This window comes from Penicillium taxi, assembly GCF_028828555.1.
Source record: "Penicillium taxi strain IBT 34144 chromosome Unknown utg000002l_segment0_segment0, whole genome shotgun sequence".
In the NCBI taxonomy this organism is placed as follows: Eukaryota; Fungi; Ascomycota; class Eurotiomycetes; order Eurotiales; family Aspergillaceae; genus Penicillium; species Penicillium taxi.
Window position 1 is genome coordinate 1,421,316 of NW_026643204.1, and position 23,604 is coordinate 1,444,919.

The following is a 23,604-nucleotide window of genomic DNA, read 5'->3' on the forward strand; positions in this document are numbered from 1 at the left end:
CTTCCAAGTTATTCTCACATCATACAAAATGCCTGAAATCTACCAGAGCCACCCTGATTTTGCCTTCCCTCGCGACTTCAAGGGATATGGTGAGAATGGACTGGAATTGAAATGGCCAAACAATGCCAAGATTGCAGTTTCATTCGTTATAAACTATGAAGAGGTAAATAGATTTCTATCCCATGTTGCTGAGCTCAAGCTGACTTCTATCATAGGGAGCTGAACGCTCGGTTCAGAATGGAGATGGCCAATCCGAGACTGCACTTACCGAAAATCCTCTTGCACCAGCCTGTGTAAATGAGAGAAATTTCAGTGCTGAGTCCGAATATGAGTATGGCAGTCGAGTAGGATTTTGGCGTCTCTTCCGTCTCTTCCAGAAATACCACATGAAATTCACACTTTACGCTGTCGCCAAAGCTGTCGAGGAGCAGCCTGAAGTGGCAAAGCGCTGTGTTGAAGAGGGTCATGATGTTGCCTCGCATGCCTACCGCTGGGTGGACTATCACAACTTCTCCATCGAACAGGAGGAGAATTATATCCGCAAGGCGATCACTTCATTGAAAGCTTTGACTGGTTACGCACCTCGCGGCTGGTACTACGGCCGTCTCTCTCCCCATTCGCGCACTCTTGTGCCAAAGATATATGAGGAAATGGGCGAGGAATTGGTCTGGGCTAGCGATACCTATGCCGATGATGTCCCTTACTGGACCGACCTTCCCCTCGAGCGTGATAGCGCCGAACCAAAGGGCTGCCTCATGGTACCTTACAGCTATGATAATAACGATTTCAAGTTTCATACTGCAGGAAGTGGCTTCCGTGATCCTCAAGGCTTCTACACCCACATTAAGAACGCCTTTGACATACTCTATGAAGAGGGCGAGGAGGGCAGACCAAAGATGATTACTATTGGCTTGCACTGCCGGATCATTGGAAAGCCTGGTCGATTTGCGGCTCTTCGTGACTTTGTAAAGTATATTTCGGAGAAAGAGGGAGTCTGGGTTGCAACGCGGACGGAAATTGCAGAGGCATTCAAGAAGGACCACCCATATAAGAAGGGCCAGCTAGCTTAGATTGGTATTGTTCTGCCATACTTTGTACATATTCTAAGAAAGATCTCGAGGTTCTTGAATATATAAGTATAAGATCATTTATAACTCTTTTCAATGTCATTACAATACTTTCGAGCTCTCCGGGCTAATAGATCTATACATTTCTAAGGTTGTTTATGCTCAGGTGTTTTCAAGGCAGCGCTTTCCAGTATCAGTCCAATGGTTTCTGATTCTTTAAATTGGATTTGAACAATATGCACTCAAACTATGTGGGATAGTCTTGCTTTTCGAGAAATCAATGCCTAAGATACCTAAATAACTGCCTACTACATCACTGGTTCTCCGTATACTAGTATGAGTAATCAACCCCTCTTTTTGTCCTTATCTTCATAGCTCTCATGCCTTCCCAACATTTTCAAAACTGCAACGATAACTATTAGCACAGGTGAATAATGAATCTCACTTTTATACTTCCAACGTTCGGTCAACTAATGGTCATAAAGTCACCCAATGGTCAATCTCGTCCCCGGGTAATATTCGGGACTACGGCTTTCGGGAGCGTATACTTAGCCATCGCGCGTGGTCTTACGCACGTTATCTCCGGCGGGCCGATTCTCCACTGCGGGCACCAAGTCGGAACCTATTCGAGGAGATATAATCTAAGTATGGACTTGTCGAGACTTCCCAGATTTCGAATAAATTTCTGCTCTCCTGGGAAGCCTGACGATCTATTAATACATTATTATTGAAAAATGGAGCCATTCAGACTCACTGCTTCTCAAGCCCGCAATGAGATTCGCTCGGGTAGTTTGACTGTCGAGCAGTATGCTCAGTCTTTACTTTCTAGAATCAGTGAACGAGATTCTATAGTCAAAGGATGGGCTCATTTCAACTCCGATTTGGTGATCGAGCAAGCTAAAATCTTGGACCGCATTGCCCCAGAAAACCGAGGCCCATTGCATGGAGTAGCTATTGCTGTAAAGGATGTCATATACACTAAAGGTGAGTCGAAAGTTATTTTGCGAAGCTAAAATTTGGTTCTCATATTTTTTAGATATGCCTACGCAACATAACTCTCCGCTTTACGTTGGAAGTCATCCCGAGGTTGACGCTGCATCAGTTCAAATTTTGCGTCAAGCTGGTGCATTGATATTGGGTATGCATGTCACTCAATTTTCTTCTACTATGATCCATTTGAATCTTACAACCGGTTAGGTAAGACCACTACTACCGAATTTGCAGCAACTCTCAAGGGCCCAGCCACCTGCAACCCACATGATCCTACACGTACTCCTGGGGGTTCCTCGAGTGGATCTGGTGCAGTAGTTGGCGACTTCCAGGCACCTATCGGTCTTGGAACACAGACTGGTGGAAGCACCATTCGCCCAGGCTCCTTCAATGGAATTTATGCAATGAAGCCAACGTGGAACTCCATTAGCCGGGAGGGTCAGAAAATATATTCCCTTATCCTCGACACTTTGGGTCTCTACGCACGCTCCATTGAGGACCTCCAGCTTCTTGCGGATGTGTTCCACCTAGAAGATGACGATGTACCCGATGAAAATTTCGATATAGCCAAGGCCAAGTTTGCTGTTTGCAAGACCATGATGTGGTCATCTGCGGGACCGGGCACCGAAGCTGCTATGAGTAAAGCTGTGCAACTGCTGAGAGATCATGGAGCCGAGGTAGAGGAGATTGAGTTTTCTCCAGAGCTTCAGAAACTTCCCGAGTGGCATTTGACCATTATGCACGGGGATGGTAGAGCTGCATTTCTTCCAGATTATGTAGTAAATAAGCAGGACATGAACGAGCTGCTTGTGGACCACGTTGAAGATGTATGGAAGATCTCACACGCTGACTTCCTAGAGGCCTTTGATAATATTGGCGCAGCCCGGCCCAAGGTGGACAAAATGCTCGGCGGCTATGCTGCAGTCTTAGTTCCCAGCATCCCAGATGAAGCTCCCGTAGGCCAAGATTCTACGGGCAGTGCTGTTTTTAACTGTATTTGGACGGTAAGAAGACCTTATAAAAAAAATTTGTAAGTATGATCAACTAACTTTTGTTATGTACAGGCTCTTCATACCCCAGTCGTCAATATGCCGGGCTTCAAGGGACCCAATGGACTGCCAGTGGGAGTATCTCTCGTGGCGCCTCGATATCGAGACCGTCATTTGTTAACAGTTTGCGAAGCAGTCGGACGTATCTTTGAGTCTGAGGGTGGGTGGAAGTCACAACTTTAGAACCTTGCCCAGGTGGAAATTTGAAGATTTGCATCTATGCAATGTGGGATCACTGTATAAGCGACTTGAGTACTCATTAACATCCAATCTTCAAATACTTAAGTGACAAATTGGATGTTTTTCTTCAAAAATACATTTGACGATCTTCCAATTTTGACTTATATTCAGCTGGCTATTAGTATTCCAAATCTACCCATCATACTACCACTATCCACGCAGAGCGTCTATAGATCGAAATTTAACCTTGGAAAGACTTAATAGTTTTACTCCACATATTTGTAACAATATCTAAGCTATCATTTTTTATTTACTAGGTACATAGGTAGCTAGAAGCCAGCCTTGGAATAGGTTAGATTCCCCTGATAATTCGGTTTCCTAGTTTACATGATATGGGAACCTTTAATGATACTCTCGCGCTAAGCTGTTTTCTAGCATTTGAGGGCGCAATGTTGTGATACCACCAAATCTTTCAAATATTGAGATGTATCAGCATGACTTCCATTAGCCAACTCTGATTAAACTGAGTCTGAATATTGGACAGATGCTCAATAGTTAGACTTGAGCCAGATTTCAGGTTGTGGAATGCGCTCTAGTTTCAATTTCGGATGTCTTCAGAGCCGTCGGATCTTCGGAAGACACATTCCATCAGGGGAACTATGGTGCAGCCGCACTCATGCCCAATTGATTCCTGCTGACAGGATTTGAATCGTGCCTAGCCCAGCAGACACTAAGCCAACATCGGCATACTTCAGTAGCCGTCGGAGTCGCGGGATTTTCGAACTCTTTATGCCAATATCGACATAGATCAAGGTTATTAACAGCTTCATCCTGAAGAACAAAATTCATCAATCATTTTAAAGGGACAGATCTAGCCAGCTATCCTTTAGCATCTACCAGCCTATCTCATGCCAATCAATTCGACAGAGTTAAGACTAGAATCAATGCATCAAACCGCCACTCAAACCTCCGGCGTACGAAGGCCAACCATCCGAAGACATATCACTAGAAAAAATATGCATTGGAAAAGCCTGCTAGGTCTTCTCAAAAGACTACAACGCACTCCAAACAAGAATGACTGCGTCACTATTGTCGGAAAGAGAGTACAGGATTCAGACTGTACCAGTATTACCTGTTCGACAAAGAACTCTGAGCAGATTTCCACTGAGACAATCGCTGAACCCCAGGTACAAAGGGCGCTCGTGGTGGCTCAAAAAGGAAAGTACGAAGTTCGAGATGACTTCCCTATGCCCGTTGTTGCGGATGGAGAAATCATGATTCGCTGCGACTTCGCCGGCCTCAACCCCATAGATTGGAAAAGTGTCGATTATAACTTCTGTTTACCAGAATTCCCCTGGGTATGTTTATTGCAGTTGGGCATGCAAGTACCAATGGCTAACAAATGCATTATTGTCCACAGGTCACCGGAAGAGAAATGTCAGGGACTATTGAACAAATTGGTTCGGACAGCGCAGACTTCAAAATTGGCGACAAAGTCTGGACCAGTACATACTATCGTGACGTGCGAGCGGGTTGCTTCCAGAAATACGTCGTCGTTCCTGCGCATACTGTGTCTCACGTTCCGAAAGGCATGACAATGGCATCTGCTGCTTGCCTCGGAGTTCCTGCACTTACTGCTGCAATGACTTTGTGGAAATGGCTCAATGTCCCTTTACCATCGGAGTCTTCGGGGCAAGTCGAGCAATTAAAGGACGAGTGGCTGCTGATATGGGGCGGTTCTACAAGCACGGGTCAATTCGCCACGCAGTTCGCTGCTATAAGTGGTCTGAAGGTCATCACCGTCAATTCTCAGTCAACAAAGGCCCTATCAGAGAAACTCGGCGCAACACATGTTGTTGTTCGAGATGGGAAATCAGATTCAGAGCTTGTGGAAGAAATCCGTCTTGTAACGAATGGGGATATTACTCGAGCCATCGACCTAGTGTCTTCAAAAACAGCAGCAATATCCCTTCAGGCCGTTTCGCAGGAATCTCCGGTCCATTTTGCTCCGCTGGCTTTGATGTCTTCTTCTCAAGTTGTGCCAGGTAATGTCTCAGCCCACACGGTCGAGATGAAGCAATACGTTCTGGATAGTACAAACAAGGGTTATGCGGACGAGCTGAATAAGATTATGTCAGAGGGGAAGATTGAGATGCCTGAAATTTTACATATCGAGGGTGGGCTAGAAGCTGTACCTGCTGGCCTGGACATACTGAAGAAGGGAAACATGGGCGGCAAAAAATTGGTTGCGAAGATATACTGATAGAAGCAAGATTGCAAACCGTGAAACAATATTAAGACTAGAGTTTTCAAATAAGTCGATCCAACCTTGGAACAGATATTCCAAGATTGCAAGTTTATATGCTGTAGGTTTCAAAGTTGGAAAGAATATGTAGTGAAAGCAGCTCTTTCGAAGACCCGGCTATTCAAAAGCTGTAGGAAACCCTAAATGGGGTATATTGATACGATATGCTTCAATTCGTAGTTCCATCCCTAATGACTAGACAAACACAAACACATATATCACAATAGAAGAATCAGACTTAGTCCATATAACTGCTTCTTCATTCCGATGAAAAGCTCCAAGTTCACCTGCACCGAGCCAATCTAGGTTCAAAACAGAGTGGGCAATAAGACAGACAAGAAGTAATAATACGAGGTCAATCGAAACGGCAGGTCGGGAAGAGAGAGAGATGGAGAGAAAAGCATGGCTTGTGGATACTGGGAGTGCAAAGGAGAGCAATAGGATGACAAAGAGGAAAATATGGAAAACCTCAGGCCTGGAGGTATTTATAGGCTTCACTACTAGGGAGGAAGGAACATAAAACAAATGGAACATCCACCTAAGTACAAGTGCTTTACCGAGGACCCAGTTTTGCGAGGGCACGAGCTCCCTGTTCCTCCCATTCCTGCTTGGATACCCACATGTCGTCCTTGTCGGCGATCTAAATTTGAGTGTTAGTTTCGCGCCAATGATGGAAAGATAATATGGGCATAAACTTACGAGGTTGGCAAGTACGGCACCACCGAGGAAGACCATGTGTCTCCGTCGAGGAGGGTCCTCAATGCGAACCTTGAATTTCTGCGGGATCGTTAATTTTGTATCTCTCAGCTGGCTTGGAAATGGATTTTGACGTACATTCAGACGCTCTGGGTTCCCGCCCAGAACTCGGGTCAGCCAGAGCTGTTTCAGCTCCTTCTCCAACCGTGAAGGCAGGCCGGGGTACATGCTGCTACCACCGCTGAGGACAACGGCTTTGTAAAGACTGGACCGAACGTCGACATCGGTGCCTTGAATTGTGTTGAAAAGCAGTTCAGCCATACCGGGCTGATCCACATCGACAAGATGAGGCTGGAAGAGACATTCGGCAGCCTCGAAACGCTCACTACCAACACGAATAACACGGCCATCGGGGAGGGTATAGGATTCAACGAGAACGGTGGTATCTTCCGAAAGCTTTTTGTCCAGCTCGAGATCGTACGAGACGTAGCAGAGCTTCTCCTTAATTTGGCGCACGGTCTCGAAATCGGCAGTCCGGTTCAGCGCATAGCCGCGACGCAATAGAAGGGCGATCAGGTTGCGAGTGACGTCGCGACCAGCAACATCCAAACGCTTGATGTGGTGGTTCAAGACGGTGGACTCGTACACGGGAATAATGTGGGTGACACCATCACCGGAGTCGACAACAACACCGCTGCTGAGACCCTGGGCGTAAAGTGCCAGCACCGCCTGGATCGCGACATAGACACCTCCGAAGTTGTATCCCTCCAACATAACCTCGGCCATCTTCTCGCGGTTCTTGAGCGGGTTCATTGGGGGCTCGGTGAGGAGGATCTTGCGGCCTGTTGGGTCGATGTTCATCTTCTCGTAAAAGGTGTAGTTCCAGAGATGTTGCATATCATCCCACTTTTTCACGATACCATTCTCCATCTAAAACCATCCGACCACTGGGGATCAGCAACATGTCCTCTTTCTGGCGTGCGGAAGAGGTAGAGGGGCGGGGTAGGGGATGGTGAGGGCAGTAGCCTCAATATAGTTGCGACGTACCGGATAGCTAATTTGAAGCATCGATCGCGCAGCGGCAGCTTCATCTCCGCACATGATATCCTTCACCACGATATCACCAGCCTGCTCCTCCGTCCGCAGGATGGGCCGCCCCACTATCGAGGGGAACTGGTGCTCTGGGAAGTTCTGACATAGAATTACTATTAGAAGGGAGCTCAATCGCAGAAGAGCCGTGTGCGACATACCTGGGCTGCATATCCGACCTTTAGGAAACCGGTTCCTCCGTCGAGCACTGTGGGGTGTTAGCTTGGAGAGCTGGGACAACAGTTCGGGGAGAGAGGGAGGGCGCAGGTACCAATGGGCATTTCCGCCATGATGCAGGGATTGGAAGAATTAAATGCTTCAAATGGCTGTAGAGACGGAAAGTCGGAAGAGAATTGAATTGGGTGCGGAGGTCGCGCGGGGGTAGGAGTTGATGGTAAGTCGAGGTACATCAATGTGGTCCGCTGGACATCATCATCGTTACCTAGGTATTTACGTGACAGTACCGTCCCCCTATTCTCCCCGCAAATTGAGGGATGAACCACACTTGTTACAGAACGTGACTATATAAACGACAACTGCCATTCTTCATTAACAATTGACTTTGAGAATTGGTATCATACGAAATGGATAATCAAGTATAGGTCGGCGAGCTGTTATGAGAAAGTCAGGTTATGTAAGCCTATCTAAACTCGTTTGGAAAGAAGACTAGGATATTGGTATGTGAATAATCGAGACAAGCTTATATTCCCAGGGTAATCTCAAAGCGTATAGCAACATAGTTCAAGATAGTTTTCACGAACTGATTTGGACTGGCAGTGAATATTTTAGCACTGATACAGTGATACCTACTGAGGCCGATTTGACCGGAGTGGGTCAGCTGATCTCAGTGAGAGTTGTTATCGGTAGGGATAATACACTACTAAGTGAAATTAACTAAATGAACTTGGATATGAAGATTGAAGTCTGCTATACCTAAGTAGTCTTTATCGTGATAAAGCCCGTGACAAATAGTGAGACGTTGATGACTATCGGGTTATCGGGCCGATGGCCGACAAGTGCTGTGAGGAGTGGAACCTCCCACTAGCATTATAGGAGAAAGGCCCCCATTATATTTGACGAGATCTATCACCGGGGCATCTATTCTTCTTGTCATCACCTACAGACGGGAACTTGGAGCAATTGAACTGGCTCGTAGCACAACACCATTAACAAAATGGCACAAATCGGTTGGGTAAGTGCCATTCAAGATCCAAGATGCGCATCTCAAGATTGTCGAGCCAGAGCTAATACATTCACAAGTTTGGCCTCGGCTCCATGGGTCTCGCTATGGCTAGCAACCTGCAGCGTCACGTTGCCGCAAAGAAGGCATTGAACCTTATCTACTCCAACCGCACAATGTCGCGAGGTGAATCACTGCAGGCCTTGGGTGGAATTCCCGAAGCAAGTTTTGCCAACCTGGTTTCTCGCTGCGGAATCATATTCACTATGGTAAGAACCTAACAGTCAAAACCAGGACGATTAAAGAGCAAGGGAGTCTAATGGTGATTCTAGATCTCCAATGACTCAGTCCTAAAGAGCTTGCTCTCCTCTGCCGTCGAATCAGGACACTCCTTGAAGGATAAGATCTTCGTAGACTGCTCGACTGTTCATCCAGCGACGGTGAGCGCCGCTGTTGCCCAGCTGAAAGAGCAGGGTGCCACGTTTGTTTCTGCGCCTGTCTTTGGCGGTAATCCTATCGCTGTGACTGGCAAGCTAGTCTTTGCAATCGGTGGGCCTAAGAGCGCGACTGAGACCGTGACGCCCCTTATCGAGGACGTTATGGGACGGCGTGTTATCCAATGTGGAGAGGATGCTACCAAGTCTTCGTTGCTGAAGATTGCTGGGTACGGTATTGATTCAAAATCTTGGTCGATCGCGATTTACTGACTGGATATGTAGAAACATCGTGACTGTGACTATGCTGGAGGGTGTTGGTGAAGCCCAGGTCTTTGCTGAGAAGACTGGACTTGGAACAGGTCCCATGGAGGAGCTTATCGGTGAGGCTTTTGGTGCCGTGGCTGGAGGTTACTCGAAGAGGTATGTGGTCTTCCTAGAGCCCAAGTTGAACAGATTTCTTATACCCTCACAGGTTGACTTCCGGTGCTTATGCGCCGCCTACGGACTCGATCCCCGGATTTGGCGTGTCTTTGGCTATTAAGGATGCCAACCATGCTATTTCCATGGCTAAGGACAGTGGCGTTGAGCTTCCTGGCCTTGACCTTGCTCGTGCCAACATGGAGACTGCACGGAGCTATGCGGGCGAATGCCTGGATGCCAGTTCCATGTATGGTGTTTTGCGACAGAAGTCAGGCCTTGAGTTTTGGAATGAGAAGAGCCGCAGGGGTAATTAGAAAAATATCAGCTACGACATTAGAAGTTAAAACAAGAACAAAATATATTATCATCTAAATGGGGATTGCGTGTTCATTATCCATCGATTAACTAAATCTATGGCGTTGGTTTAAGCCATAACCTGTATGTTGTGTAAAAGAGCGGAGCTAACGATGGGATATATATAGGTGAAATAGGACACTTTACATGTATGAAGATGCACGGGGCTCTCAAATCGTGAAAAATATTGCTGGACATGATGACAGTATTAGTTCATGTATCTACCGAGGCAAGGTAGAGGTGGTCTGCTTTAGCTCAGACCTAATCACTGTGGTATCCACTAAATTCGGATAGCACTCGGCGAATGAAGGTCCTAGCGACCAGTTGGAAAGATTCCGCATATGCCGCTCAAATACAGGATTGATGAGCAACTCATCTGATTCACCGGTGGATAATAGGCAGTCAGTGGCTTCATATGGCCAATTGACGCTCATACCCTGGGTATACGGAATGAACCAATTTTCAAATGGAAATTCGGCATGAGATTTAACGACCTTATCACGCATACGAGGCCAGGGAACATAGTCTATCCAGGCTGGATGTGGCTGAAGCTGTTGGGTTGAAGTTGGAGTAAGCCATTCGGGTAGGCGCTCGTAGTTCTCCTGTGTGGGAAATATCTGCCAACGCATGAGGAGGAACATTATGTAGAGAACAGCCACCTGCTCCGGCAGTGATGATATGTCTGGAAATGTTCGCAAGATATCGGTAAACACCTTTGATACTGGGTGCGAGTAGAAGCTCTTTTCCGGGTTGAGCAATGAGGAAACACTTGGGTATGGCGGCCCAACGAGTTTCTGACGCGGAATACCCTGTGCGGCTTCATTCTGGCGGTTATGAAGAAAGTCCAGCAGAATACTGTCCAGCGTGCATGTCGGCGCTGTGTTTTTGATAGGAGTAGTAAATGAGGGCATTCCTGGGTTGGGTGCACAGTGATGCTGAAGGTAAAGCGTGGAAGGGGGGTTTGAATTAAGGGTGCGAATTGTTTCTGAGCTGCTACGCCGAAGACGTTCAACTTTGGGGACATTCTTTGATGGGTCCAGGAGGAAGTTGAAGCCTAATCTCTCTTCCAAACCAAAATCTAAACCATGCGCAATATTCTGCGATAGCGCCATTCGGAACGTCGGGTGAATGCCACCGTTGCCACTGTTGCGGCGACTTCCTAATGTTGGCGCAGAGTGTGTAGGAGAAGGCGTGTCAACGCTGGCAACGGAATCGGCATATTGCTTGTCAGCGGGCGTGGCTCCCTGCTTGATCGGTGTCAAGCGGTCGGAATCAGGGAAGGGAGGTATTTCGTTTGAAGATGGGACCGATCTCGGTTGGGTAAGAAATGAGGGTAAATCTAAACCAAGTCAGGCCATATCTAAAGTGTTTGATTTTTGGCATCCTACCTTTTGCTGCGGGTTTCGCAAGCAGAGGTTGTATTATGTCCAAGGCGGCCTGGAGTCCCTGACGAAGCTCTTTATTCTCCTCTCGGATGCGTTCATTGTGCTGGACAGCTGCCTGGAGGTCAAGGAATGGCTTTTGGGAAGAAAGGTCCCGGACCTGTTGCTCTAGAGCTTCAATGTGTGATTTAGTGCGCTCGCGGATCGCGCGCTGCGCCTGGCGGTCGTTGGCACGTTTCTTGGCAAGTTGATCGGGCGTTAGATTTGCGACACCCCGTGACGATGTACTATTCAACTTGCGTTTCCTTCCAGCAGTTCTTGCAGAATCGTCCTGGTCAAGGGCATCTGTAATCACGGAGTCTGGTCCGAGTGAGGGGACGGGAGAATAGTCTGTTCTCGCGACAGGGTATGAGCGGGCCTCCATCCCCGGATCGAATGGTGCAGACATTGTTAAGTGAAACAGTGCGATAAGCCATATGGCCTCGCACAGTGTTAATCTATATCAGCCATTCAACGAGAGAGAGAGAGATGGAGTCGCTAAAGCGGAGCGGTCTGAAATGTACGACAATAGGAGTGGATCAGGGAGTTGAAGAGGAAAGAGACCCATGATCGCATGCGGAGCGGGAACCTTGGTACATCACCTTGGCTGACATTCTTCTCAATAATCACTATTTAGCCTTGTAGGTTTCTATCAATCGGTGTATTTACAAGGATTGATTACTTCAGTCACGTCATTGGATGATTGGCTTCAAGCCATTGAAGGTCCTGTCCTCAATTTACTCCGTACCGGAATTCCAATCTATAGATCGCCCATACTCCAGTTGCCTCAACTCCATCGATACTCATTAGGAAATTATACAAATAAATACTGTATGAATGGCTGAGTAAGATTTTGACTGGACATAGAATATCTTCCAGGTTCGAGTTTTTAAACAAAAGATGATCACCACACAAGTAATCACGAACGATCGTATACACGGGGGTCAAAAAGAATATGCAAGAATGAATGGTCATGTTGATCGTGTGCAAGGATGTGCAGCTCCGTCTGATTTCAAAAAGATGGAAAAATAACAATATAAAGACAAAGTATAGACATTATTGGATCATGTGGCCCATCTTTGATATCTGTGACAATGGCTTTGTTAGAAGACAATTGAAACCTGCTTGATTGCATAGACTTACCTTAGTGCTCAAGTAGCCCTCGATTTCTGAGCTCTTGATTCCTCGTTCACCACCAGTTCTCCATGCCAAGGGTATCATCGGAACTCTCTCTCTCACCAAAACTTCTCGGTTTGGCCCTTCAATGGCCCGCACCTTATCAGGATTGTTCGTGAGCAAACGCACACCTTCTGGATTTGTGTCCACACCGCAGCCAAGATCCATTAGCATGGCAGTTGCCAATCCATAACTACGAGCATCTGCAGGATGTCGGAGCAACAAATTGGCCTCCACAGTGTCAGAACCCAAATCCTGTAGATTGTATGCCTTCAGCTTCTCGCCGAGACCAATGCCACGGCCTTCCTGTCGAAGGTAGACAATAACACCACCCGTAGAATTTGACCGAAGAGACTGTATCTCTGGCGGCGCGTCGGGCGACAGGTCATTGACGGGGAATGACATTAGCCGGGCGGCTTCATCTAGCTGCTCACCACAATCGCATCGGGCCGACCATGCTGTTTCTCCTGTGTAACATTCTGAGTGAATGCGCACCAGTGGTGGCTCAACCCGACTTGGTGCAGCAGACTTCTCATCCTCATCCCAGCTACTGACTCTTCCCGGGTGCAACTTTCCCACATATGCGCCACGAATCATGCGATCCATTTCAGTCTCCCCAGGCCGAACACGATCAAGACTCCGACTTCGAATGTTGTTCCCGAAGACAATTGCCAAATGCTCTTTGTTGTCCAAGTCGTTGAGGTACAGATGCAAGAACATCTCCGCACCCTGGGTTGTTGGGATACGAGCCCTGACAATACATTCTACCTTGGGAAGTTGCTGGAGCAATTTTGGTGGCTTTGCAAGTTCCCCCTGATGTTGAATGCTGGCTGCTTGGCTCTGGTGTAGGAATTCAGTGGGGTTAATAGCCAGATTCAATGTACCACCGGGAGTAGCAGGTGGAGTGAATGCTGGCGAGAGTAGACACGCTGGCAATGATGGAGTCTCTTGGCCTGTGGTAGTGCTGTCTGCCTGACTGGCATCGTCCATAATTTCTGTTCCGCTGGTGGGTAGGGAATGCGGAGGTAATTCCGGTGAAGCATGCGCCGGTAGATTTGCCATTGTGAAGGTGAGCGGAGAGGCGAGGATATCAGCAGTTAAAAAGTTGTTAACTAAATATCGAAAATTCCAAAAAGGGGTGACATTTGAGCATTCATAATCGATGTTGAATAATTGAAATGGCGTCAGCTATCCTATCTCGGAGACTCGGCGTACTCGGTAGTGAGGGGGCGAAGCTGAGTCATGATTACTTTCTCTCCGACGGATGCTAAAAGATTCCATTGATCCACCCAAACAATAGCCTTGACTAAATAACTAGTTCACAAGTTTAATTAATATTCACTTCGTTAGTTCTACAATGATCAATCTTAAATACTTAGTAATTATATTATTAGAATAAAAATTGTCCCATCGTTTGATATTGAATGCGCCCAGTATTCAAAGTTATACTCCAGGTATCTAGCGCCTCGCTAGGGGTATCATATCATATTAAATCATGAGGTTTCAAGGTTATTTGTTAGGAATATCCAGCACAAATCGCCGATCAACTTCCATCTCCTTGTCATCTTCCTCGCCTTCGAATTTCAGGCGATAGACATCTTTCTTAGACCCCATCACCTCGGCACGATAAAATGTAGTGGTATCCGGGTATCTCGCGAGAACCTGTTTGCCAACAGGAAACGATGGTAAAGAAGTGTTCACAATCGGTATAGGGATGAGGGATGACGCGGTCGTTTTGTAAACAGCACCCTCCTCGCCATTCTCATTAGGTTCTGGATCTTGCACGTCGTACCAGCTGACGAATATCAGTATTACTATGTCTCACAAAGTGCCATATGATAGGAACATACCGTTTTTTGTGTCCATCTCCAGTAATGTGTTTGATTATGCATTGAATGCCTTCGCCTTCGACGCCTTGTTTGTTCTTGTTATGTTTGAATACAACCTGTGCCCCAACTATGAGATGGCCACTGCGTTCTGCCACTGCCCCTTTGGCTCCCTCGCTTCCTTCCTCAATCTTGACAGTGACATTTTCATTGCGTCCCTCGCGCGGATTATTGCTTGACACGCTCATGCTGCGAGGGATAGTGCCTTTAGAACGTTTGTCGGCGCCCGAGATACTAGTAGAGTCAGTAGTCGAGCTCTCAATATCTGTTCGCTTTTTGCGGGATTTTGAAAGTGCGATTGATCGATTAGCAGGAGCTTCGGCCTCGGAAGCTTTGCGGAGCGCGGTGAGGAGCTCCAAGTTCTTGATCACGTCGCATGGCTCGTCAAGCATGATCGATCGTTCTTCTTGACTGAGCTTTTGACTCTGACGCAGCCATGTGTCAAGTTGGTCATGGTCCGTCATAGTGGGTTCTACAATTGTCAGATATAAGACGTTCTTGTTGGAGTAGATATACGCGGCTTGTCGCGACAAGCGGAACCGGGAGTATCATGTTATAGGAGCTATAGGAATTCGGAAACTTACTGTTGCCCTCTCGGGTGATTTTTTCCGCCAAGGCTTTGATCTGGACGGAGAGCGAGGCCTGTTGGTCGAACTTGTCTTTGGACTTGCGGATGTCTTGACAGATCCGAGTCCACAGCTCCATTTCCTCATTGTTGCCGAGTCCATTGTCTCTGGGCCGCGGACGATTGCGGGACATGTTGAATTGCCTGGAGTATTCACCAGGGAAATTGAGCCAAAGAGTATGAGGGGTAATCTAGGGTTCGTTCCGGTTGAGCGGTGATAAGTTCGTCATGGGTTCACCGCCCTGACATTTGGAAGTACCCACATGTAGCTAGAAGTCTTGAAGTACGGAGTATGACCACGCCTGTAATATTTATAAACTAACGATATAATCTAATTCATTTAAAAATGAGCAGCTGGTTCCGAGGCGGGTGAATCTGGTTTATCCTTTACATTATTCAAAAGTTTGAAGTGACTTGACTTACAAATCGATAAAATTAGAATTCGTATTTGATGGTTGGTGTAATGGTTGATAGTGAACTAACTAGTTTAACAAAGGGTACCTGAGCGCTTAGTCATTCGTATCGCTATCTCGATAAGCTCAAGGCGGTGACTTATCACGGTACGTGTTCATAAAACTCGCTTTACCATCACCATCAGTCTAGAAATTGATCTGATTTCTTGAGATGAGTGAAGGATAGAAATTAAAGTGGATTCTACACCTTGGATTCTACACCTTGGACCCTAGACAGTAGCGTATATCAACAGTGAAATAATGCATAAAAAACAAATTCCGTTGTCTCTATGGAGTAAAAGAACTGCCTAATTCAAAATGACGTTTGCGGAAATGCTCCAAGGTTGTTTAGGAATGACTGGATCAGACCCTCTATTTACATAAATCTTACCTCTTTCAAAACCAAAACATTTCTAGTGAAAATTCTAAATTCCAGAATCAAAGTTATCAAACTGTCAGAACTGTCAGTCCATCTTCAACCAGGCCCGTGAGTCTTGGCGTGGAGAATCTGTGTAATAGAAATTCGCTGCCCCTAACTAAATCTCCTCATCAACAACCCCTTCAAAATGCAGATTCCATTACTTCGGCTACAATGTGGTATGTTGAACTCGGAGAGCTTGGGTATTTGCAGATGCTAATATCTCTGCCTACAGGCGTTAACAGCTACGACTGGGGTAAGTTGGCATCAATAGAACTGAATACCCCGCACTAAATGGCGTTATAGGCAAGCTTGGCCAGCAATCCGCAGCAGCTCGCTATGCCGCTACAACGGCTGCACCAGACTTTGCGGTTGAGTCTGAGACTCCATATGCAGAGGTAAATCACAGAATATGGTCATATGGCAACGAGCTACCAGTTAACTCGTTCTCCAGCTATGGATGGGTACCCACCCCTCCTTGCCCTCGAAGGATGTCGAGACCCAACGATCCCTCCTTGATCTAGTTCAAGATAACCAGGCATTGCTGTCTACGGATGTTAGTGAGCGCTATGATGGCCGTCTCCCGTTCCTTTTCAAGGTGCTTTCCATCGGCAAGGCGCTCAGCATCCAGGCCCACCCAAACAAGAAGCTGGCAGAGCAACTTCACGCTCGGGATCCAACCAACTATCCTGGTATGTCACAGGTACTTGAAAATAATTCTTAAAGTATGTGCTAATCATAGACTTGTTGCAGACGACAATCATAAGCCTGAAATGACCATCGCCCTTACTCCATTCGAAGGGCTATGCGGTTTTCGTCCACTGGCCGAGATCGTTCACTTCCTCCAAACAATTGAGCCCCTTCGCAAGCTGGTTGGACTTCAAGCAGCTAGTGAATTTGAACAGATTGTCCAGGGCAACGAAAATTCAGACGATGAGCCTGTCGTAGATCGGAATAAGGCTGCGCTCCGTTCGGTGTTCACATCACTAATGGAGTCTACCCCCGAGAACATTGAGTCTGCCTCCAAGGACCTGGTCAGATTGGCAGAAAGCTCGCCTGCAAGCTTCGGCACTCTGCCAGGAGAGCCCGAGGCTGATGCAGTCGACCCAACCGAGCTGGCTTCAATCATCAAACGTCTCAATGACCAGTTCCCCAATGATATCGGCCTGTTTGTGTTCTTCTTCCTCAACTTCATCAAACTTGAGCCTGGAGAGGCTATGTTCTTGAAAGCTGATGACATCCACGCCTATGTATCTGGCGACGTCATTGAGTGCATGGCCTCGTCCGACAATGTTGTGCGCGCTGGCTTTACCCCCAAGTTTAAGGATGTAGAAACCCTCACCACGATGTTGACATACTCGTACGCGCCCATAGAGGAACAGAAGCTTCAGCCCGTGGATTACCCATACACTATTCTCAACGCGACTGCATACTCGAGCGCCTCAACTTCCCTCTTGTACGACCCTCCAATTGAAGAGTTCAGCGTTGTTAAGACCGACTTGAATCGGACCGGCGCCAAGGCGACTTTCGACCCGATCGTTGGCCCAAGTATCCTGATCTGCACTCAGGGCAGTGGCAAGATTACTGTCGGCCACAAGACTGAGGAGGTGAAGGAAGGTCATGTGTTCTTTGTTGGTGCTGATGCCGAGTGTGTGATTGAGAGCACTGGCAGTCACGAGGAAGCCTTCACCACTTACAAGGCATTCTGCGACTTGACTGGTAAGGAGGACATGGTCAATGGCCACTAGGCTACAATTCTAATATGAAACTTTATTTTAATAGATCGTACGAGCCGTGCGAATCTGTGAGATGTTTAATACTGCCTAAGTAGGTAGTTTGATTATGGTGTTTTTAATGTCTTTAGTTTCAGGATAAGGCCCGAACACAAACTCGCTAAGAGTTTGGCCAATTACGAACCTGAACTGGTACTCAGTACTTCAGTAGATTTGTAGTGCATGGGGATCTCCACTACGATTGGCCCCACAAATCGATCTTCATCGATCGGGGAGAGATTGCCAAATGTGGGGAAATTAGATGCTTTGTTTCCTTCGGCTTGTCACTTCTACGCTCTTTCTGTCACGCTCAATTCACATCACATCTCCTCCGGCCACCTTCTCTGTGACCAGTTTTGAGTGATTATCATGGCTACCAAGAAGATCGATCCACAGCTAGGGTTTTGGGAGATTGCAGACCTCCAGCTTGCAAAGCTGTCTATTTTGGGCGTCACTCTTTATGCGAGTCTGACGGGTATCTTCCGGAGTGACAAGTTTCCCAAGAAATTCAAGCATCATGTTATGGGAGCATCCATCCGCGCAATGATCGAACGGCTGTCGAATCGTCAGATGCAGTGAGCTTTTCAGCATCTTCATCTCTTCATCCCTAGATTGGAAAGCTGACCAAACTAGATACTATTTCCCCTCCACCCAAGAGCTTTACGCATCCTGCACAAAGAAGAGAGGTCTCAAACCAGAGGTGATATCCCTACCTCACGACGCAGAAGGGTTCTGGCTCGGAAACAAGAATGCAAAGAAAATAGTGATCTACTATCATGGTATGAAAGCCTATTCTAGTCCCTCGTGGCTCGGAAAGCTAATCTGAAACTTTAAATTAGGTGGTGGATTCGCGATGAGTGCTATACCCTCGCATCTAGACTTCTGGCTTGACTTTCTTCAGGCCGCCAAGGATGATGGCCACGATGTCGCTGTCTTTTTCTTACACTACTCATTAACTCCGTCAAGCAAGTATCCGACACAACTACGTCAGGCAGTCGAGGCATTACGCTATATTGTCACTGACACAGATTGCTCGCCAAGAAATGTGGTTGTTGGCGGTGACTCGGCTGGTGGTAATCTTGCTATAGCAGTTCTACTCCACCTCTCGCACCCGAACCCAAAAATTGACCCGCTCCCACTATCGACACCGCTGGCAGGGGTTTTCTGCCATGCACCTTGGATTGACTTCAAATATGATTGGCCATCTATGAAAGAGAATGCATACAGGGATATCATAACGGCAGTTGGATTGGAGAAATGGTCGGGGTCTTACCTGAATGGGAAGCCCGGGGATAGTTGGAGCGAGCCGAGCTCTGCGCCGGTGCAATGGTGGGCTGGTGCAAAGACTGAACAGATCTTGCTGCTGGCTGGTGGACACGAGATCTTGCTTTCGTCAATTGATGACTTTGCGAAGAAGATCAAGGTATGTTGAATTTCCATAAAAAAAAATTGGTTCTTTTGGTACTAACACGTGTTAGTCTGTTTTTCCCAATACAACTTATATCGTTGGCCCTGATGAGTCTCATGATGCGCATCTTTTCTTGGAAGCTAACGCAAAGGATGGCACGCATACTTCTAGGGAAGTTCGGAAATGGGTTCTCTCTCGCTTGTGATGTTTCACAGCAGAGCCTTGGGTTGGCGTGACTTCTTCTTTTTTATTGCCTTAATTGCACTGAAGTTTTCTATTTCATATCTGTGGCTGTCAACTTGTCTTTTCAATCTATCAGCATAGGTGCTGGCTGAATTTCTGTCTTCGAACTGGAGAAAGAAATTAACACATGTTATTCCCCCGGAAAAATTGAGTCGAACTGACCCAGCGAAATAGAAACTATCAAAAATCAAGATTACTAAAATAGCAGCTAGCTACATGGATAGTCAGTAATTTCAGAAAGTAGAATCATGTCCGTTACTCGGGAATATTGACCCCCTTCTCAGCTGGAAACCCCCAATATCCGATCTGGGACTAAATAGGCTTAGTGTAAAGTTAGTACCTGAAGCTTACCTGCTTTATCTTTCTGCCACATTTGATCATGGCGGTGAATAGGTTCTCATTTGACCTACGCTAAACCTGGATAGGTTATATTGCGAGGTGATCTGCATGTTAGGGGGGTTAATCCTGAGCTCACTTTGGACACTCTTTAGAAGGTTCCCATCCCAACACAATCATGAGCTCTACAGTGTCAGATTCGCTTTTATCTCTCTTTGCAGAGGACCGTGTGCACACCACTTACACGCCCTACGAAAATGTCCCTGAAAGTGAAAATGTGGTCAAGGCTGATATCCCTGATGAAATTGAAACTGCGGCTACAGCTGAAGTCCCTCAAATCATCAACATGCCTCCATTCCCGCTCTTGCCAAGCTATCCAGATCCAGACAAAGCTCTTGAAGATATGAATGCTTTTGCTTTGCCATTTGGATTTAAATTCAGCAAGGGTCGCTCGCGTGCTTCAAATGGTGTACCGAAGAATGTTGATGTAATGTGTCGTCGTGGTCGACAGGCCCGATCATCAGTCCCCAAGATTGACTGTCCATTTCGGGCAGTTATTCGAAATAGGAAACAGGGTAACGAAGGTTGGGTTGTCGATGTCAAGAATCTTACTCACAATCATCCACCAAAGTTTGAAACCTCCAATTTATTCGCCAATCAATCATTTTCTCAGACTGCACAACCTACTCAACAATCTGCTCAGACTGCTGAAGCTGGTCCAGTTGCTCCAGAGCCTGCTCAGCAACCTGCTTCCGAGAATACCCAAGCTGGTCTAGTTGCTCCAGAGCCTGCTCAGCAACCTGCTCCCGAGACTACCCAAGCAGATGTGCATGCAACTCCTTCTGCTGAAAGTGACCATGACCATATTGATATTCCCCCATTCCCTTTTCTGCCAACCTATCCAAATGCAGATAAAGCCCTTCATGATATGAATATATTTGCTCAGCCTCATGGCTACGCATATGTTAAAGGCCGCTCCCGGAATCAGAACAACATACCCAAAAACATCGATGTTATCTGCGATAGAGGCCGTCGGCCTTCTTCTAAACGCCTATACCAGACCCAGGATGATGCAACAGATGCACTCGACGCTTCATCCACCCCAATTCGAAAAAGAAAGTCGCGCATGATTGACTGCCCTTTTCTGGTCATTCTTAGATACAGACGAAGAGACAACAATTGGGTTGTTGATTCTAAAATAACAACCCATAACCACCCCCCGACTGAGGCATCTCGTCACACCCGCCACCGTCAAGCAGAGATCCAACAACATCTCCCCTGGATCCGACAGCTTCTTCTGCAGGACATTCCCTACAATGTCATAATCAATGCGATACAGGGTATCGCTCAAGAAGACGGTAAAGTAAGTTGTCTTGTACCGCGAGATTTATGGGACCTCAAACGTACTATACAACTTGAGCCAAGTCCCGCTGCAGCGACACCGGCCTCAGCCCGTGCAGCAGTGCTTCGAGAAGCAGAAACCAGCGCTGCTTTAGCCCGGGAATCCGAAGCTCGCACCGCAGCTCTTCGTGCAGAATCAGATCGTGAAAAATTAACTCGCACAGCTGAATTCAATGCTGCTGTGGCAAAGGCCGCAGAAGAAGCTACTGCTATCGCACTTCGTTCTGCTGCTGCTAGAATTTCAGCCGTTAGAAGAGCGGCTGCCATGGCTGCTTCATCTAGCGTCGTAACTTCTAGGATAGCATCAACCCCCACGGCTGATGTTGATGGAGACCATGCGCTGGCAATTCTTACAGAGGCGCGTCAAGGAGCAATGAGTCGAGGAGTTTCTGCAGTACCCGCTACACCTGTTGTCGACGCAGCTGCACGTCGAGAAGTGGATGGCCGAGCAAGAACTATTCCTCCCAGTCCAAAAACATCTACAGTACTCTATCCTGGGATCCCGGCGACAATGACAAGTTGCGAGAAGTGGTAGAGCACACCTCGTCTCGTCAACTGGTTCAAAATAGGTTCAAATTCTGTACCTATTTGATCTAATCAAAAAATATTCATCAATTGTGATTTGCTCTAGAGTTCTCTACAATGAAGTGTTGGAGATAATGTATAAAAAAACATGTTTTCGACAATAACACTAAACAGACGTCATGTCAACTCATAACAAAGAATCCCAGCTCCAAATTAAAGGCTTCGCCGAACATTGTAAAATTTCAATAAATCCCATCAGCTGTTTCATCCTATTACGATGACACCTTCGGTGAGTACTTGGCCGCGGCGGTATCAAAGAAAGCGCCCTTCTCCTCAATATCGGCGAGGAGGGCGTGGGAGGGATCGATCTGCTGTAGTTGGCTACATTATAAGTCAGCACTTGGTCCTGTTTTATGCTTATTGTTCGAATGAACATACGACTCAAGCTCTTCGCTTGGCTTTCCGGCCAATACGTTGAGCACAATGCTGTTGGCGATCAGCTCGGTATCTGTAGGGTATCTCTCCAGGGCAGTGTTCAAGGCGGCTTCAGCTTCCGGTAGACGGCCGAGATGAAGCTCTGCGACAGCTTGACCGACGATGGACAGTGGGGTGGAGGTGCTAGGGGCGGAGGCAAGTTCCTCGTAGACGTAAAATGCGGACTGGTACTTTTCACCGCCCTGCAAAAATGAAAGTAGAGATTAGGGAATGTAATATGAGAGCAGTGCTTTCTTTAGAGAACTTACAACTCGCAAGCCTACCCATGACTCGGCCAGGTTGACCAGCAGTGAGTCCTGGGCCCAGCGCTTTGCGGACTGGACCTCCTTCACGGCAAGATCTGCGCGGTTCTGCTGGAGATGGATCTGAACAATCAGGGCGACTCTGCGTAAGCGAATGTTAGACCCTTGAATGGTATTTATATGCGACAGTGGTCACTCACGCCTCGAGGCTACCCTGGTGCTTGGAAAGCAGTGCCAGCGCTTCCTCGCTATTACCATGAGCCTGCAGTACTATAGCACCCAGGACCTGAACATTTACATTCTCTGGGTAGTTCTCGGCGAGGTCTTGAGTCAGCTGGAGGGCGGCGTCGGTGTTGCCCGCAGCCTGCTGCGCCAGCGCTTGAATAGAAGCCAGGTCGGGGTCGTTCTCGGAATTAGAGAGGGAGGAAAGAACCTCATTGGTCTGGCCCAGAGCAATTTGGGAGCGCAGCTTAAGCAGGCGAGCAGGTGTCTGATTCTCGGTGGAAAAAGCGGCGGTTTCGAAGTCAATCACGTCTTGGTATTGCCCTGAGTGGAAGGCATTGTGCATGTTGAGGAGCTCTAGGACGTATGTTAGTTGGCCGGGTGTGGATTCTTAAAGATCAGGGTCAATCTTACCGCCCTCTGATGAAAATGGATCCATGTTGTGGTAATGGGGGGTAGAGTTGGGGTTGCGGAGGATGCGGTGTTGATGGCTCCTGGCCGCAACTGTTCATGTTGGCTTTAAAGGCGGAATAGGGAAAGTTGACCGAGGGCAAGTGGGCCGACCGCTCTAGGTCATCATAACTATATCGACTACCATGAAAGGTTTTCTTGGAAATTACGTACATACCCAGGTAGTTAATATTAAGAGTTTGGTTACCCAGCTGATCTATAATTGGTTTTGACAGATTAGATCATTTGCATCCATTGACTTGATGGTTTCACATTCGAAAAGAACAATCAATTGCAATGAAATTCATAGACATCTAAGTATAAATTGATTGAATCTCCTGATTAAATAGTGTATAGCTAAATAACATATGACTGATTGGATTATACATATCCTGGGCTGATAATTTTTTGTTAGCTAGAGCTTCAACTCAGGACACGATTATTCCCCTTTTTCTTCTTCATCAAAATGAAATCACAATAATGCATTTTCACATTGTTTTGACTCTGCCACGTGCTACCGACTTAATCTATGGCAAAAGAAAACAAAAAGCAATCTAAAATGAATGAATTACTTTATATAAACAATTTCCCTAAACCAGACCATAAGGAGCTCAGATCTCGTTGGTTCGCTTCCAAACACTGTTGAGCTCGCCATGTGAATCTTAGACATGCCTGAATGGCTTCCAATACTAGATTTGAGGGTTTATAACAACCATGCATCATGTGCGCGTGTGGTTTCCTGGATCTGAAACCATCTAGAGATGA

The 23,604-nt window shown here is 46.9% G+C and overlaps 12 protein-coding genes across 12 annotated transcripts; 7 read left to right on the forward strand and 5 right to left on the reverse strand.

Annotated features, from left to right (window-relative positions):
• Positions 1-28: 28 nt before the first annotated feature.
• On the forward strand, positions 29-1,070 carry N7495_002453 (chitin deacetylase 1; the record flags this gene model as incomplete). The annotated part of the gene is made up of 2 exons (XM_057205122.1): positions 29-163; positions 216-1,070. The coding sequence occupies 2 exons, from the start codon at positions 29-31 to the stop codon at positions 1,068-1,070; spliced, it is 990 nt and encodes a 329-aa protein (XP_057065729.1).
• Positions 1,071-1,801: 731 nt separating this feature from the next.
• N7495_002454 (amidase) lies at positions 1,802-3,289 on the forward strand (the record flags this gene model as incomplete). The annotated part of the gene is made up of 4 exons (XM_057205123.1): positions 1,802-2,051; positions 2,104-2,205; positions 2,265-3,061; positions 3,122-3,289. The coding sequence occupies 4 exons, from the start codon at positions 1,802-1,804 to the stop codon at positions 3,287-3,289; spliced, it is 1,317 nt and encodes a 438-aa protein (XP_057065730.1).
• Positions 3,290-4,302: 1,013 nt separating this feature from the next.
• Positions 4,303-5,549, forward strand: N7495_002455 (zinc-binding alcohol dehydrogenase family protein; the record flags this gene model as incomplete). Its single annotated transcript, XM_057205124.1, has 2 exons — positions 4,303-4,644; positions 4,707-5,549. The coding sequence occupies 2 exons, from the start codon at positions 4,303-4,305 to the stop codon at positions 5,547-5,549; spliced, it is 1,185 nt and encodes a 394-aa protein (XP_057065731.1).
• Positions 5,550-6,144: 595 nt separating this feature from the next.
• N7495_002456 (actin-related protein 2) lies at positions 6,145-7,666 on the reverse strand (the record flags this gene model as incomplete). The annotated part of the gene is made up of 6 exons (XM_057205125.1): positions 6,145-6,231; positions 6,291-6,368; positions 6,426-7,217; positions 7,335-7,478; positions 7,538-7,584; positions 7,648-7,666. The coding sequence occupies 6 exons, from the start codon at positions 7,664-7,666 to the stop codon at positions 6,145-6,147; spliced, it is 1,167 nt and encodes a 388-aa protein (XP_057065732.1).
• Positions 7,667-8,550: 884 nt separating this feature from the next.
• Positions 8,551-9,727, forward strand: N7495_002457 (NAD(P)-dependent oxidoreductase; the record flags this gene model as incomplete). The annotated part of the gene is made up of 5 exons (XM_057205126.1): positions 8,551-8,568; positions 8,637-8,825; positions 8,889-9,220; positions 9,276-9,413; positions 9,466-9,727. 5 exons carry the CDS (start codon positions 8,551-8,553, stop codon positions 9,725-9,727), a joined length of 939 nt encoding a protein of 312 aa, XP_057065733.1.
• Positions 9,728-9,988: 261 nt separating this feature from the next.
• On the reverse strand, positions 9,989-11,597 carry N7495_002458 (bZIP transcription factor; the record flags this gene model as incomplete). The annotated part of the gene is made up of 2 exons (XM_057205127.1): positions 9,989-11,106; positions 11,156-11,597. The coding sequence occupies 2 exons, from the start codon at positions 11,595-11,597 to the stop codon at positions 9,989-9,991; spliced, it is 1,560 nt and encodes a 519-aa protein (XP_057065734.1).
• Positions 11,598-12,244: 647 nt separating this feature from the next.
• N7495_002459 (GTP cyclohydrolase II) lies at positions 12,245-13,426 on the reverse strand (the record flags this gene model as incomplete). Its single annotated transcript, XM_057205128.1, has 2 exons — positions 12,245-12,274; positions 12,332-13,426. 2 exons carry the CDS (start codon positions 13,424-13,426, stop codon positions 12,245-12,247), a joined length of 1,125 nt encoding a protein of 374 aa, XP_057065735.1.
• A 447-nt stretch (positions 13,427-13,873) lies between these two features.
• On the reverse strand, positions 13,874-15,009 carry N7495_002460 (SAGA-associated factor 29 family protein; the record flags this gene model as incomplete). The annotated part of the gene is made up of 3 exons (XM_057205129.1): positions 13,874-14,159; positions 14,215-14,722; positions 14,835-15,009. The coding sequence occupies 3 exons, from the start codon at positions 15,007-15,009 to the stop codon at positions 13,874-13,876; spliced, it is 969 nt and encodes a 322-aa protein (XP_057065736.1).
• Positions 15,010-15,893: 884 nt separating this feature from the next.
• pmi1 (mannose-6-phosphate isomerase pmi1) lies at positions 15,894-17,493 on the forward strand (the record flags this gene model as incomplete). The annotated part of the gene is made up of 5 exons (XM_057205130.1): positions 15,894-15,924; positions 15,981-16,001; positions 16,052-16,143; positions 16,200-16,437; positions 16,499-17,493. 5 exons carry the CDS (start codon positions 15,894-15,896, stop codon positions 17,491-17,493), a joined length of 1,377 nt encoding a protein of 458 aa, XP_057065737.1.
• Positions 17,494-17,886: 393 nt separating this feature from the next.
• Positions 17,887-19,130, forward strand: N7495_002462 (putative 6-hexanolactone hydrolase; the record flags this gene model as incomplete). The annotated part of the gene is made up of 4 exons (XM_057205131.1): positions 17,887-18,092; positions 18,151-18,296; positions 18,357-18,940; positions 18,996-19,130. 4 exons carry the CDS (start codon positions 17,887-17,889, stop codon positions 19,128-19,130), a joined length of 1,071 nt encoding a protein of 356 aa, XP_057065738.1.
• A 552-nt stretch (positions 19,131-19,682) lies between these two features.
• On the forward strand, positions 19,683-21,440 carry N7495_002463 (uncharacterized protein; the record flags this gene model as incomplete). Its single annotated transcript, XM_057205132.1, has 1 exon — positions 19,683-21,440. The coding sequence occupies one exon, from the start codon at positions 19,683-19,685 to the stop codon at positions 21,438-21,440; it is 1,758 nt and encodes a 585-aa protein (XP_057065739.1).
• Positions 21,441-21,702: 262 nt separating this feature from the next.
• On the reverse strand, positions 21,703-22,828 carry N7495_002464 (putative Coatomer subunit epsilon; the record flags this gene model as incomplete). Its single annotated transcript, XM_057205133.1, has 5 exons — positions 21,703-21,811; positions 21,869-22,107; positions 22,174-22,309; positions 22,368-22,746; positions 22,804-22,828. The coding sequence occupies 5 exons, from the start codon at positions 22,826-22,828 to the stop codon at positions 21,703-21,705; spliced, it is 888 nt and encodes a 295-aa protein (XP_057065740.1).
• Positions 22,829-23,604: the final 776 nt, after the last annotated feature.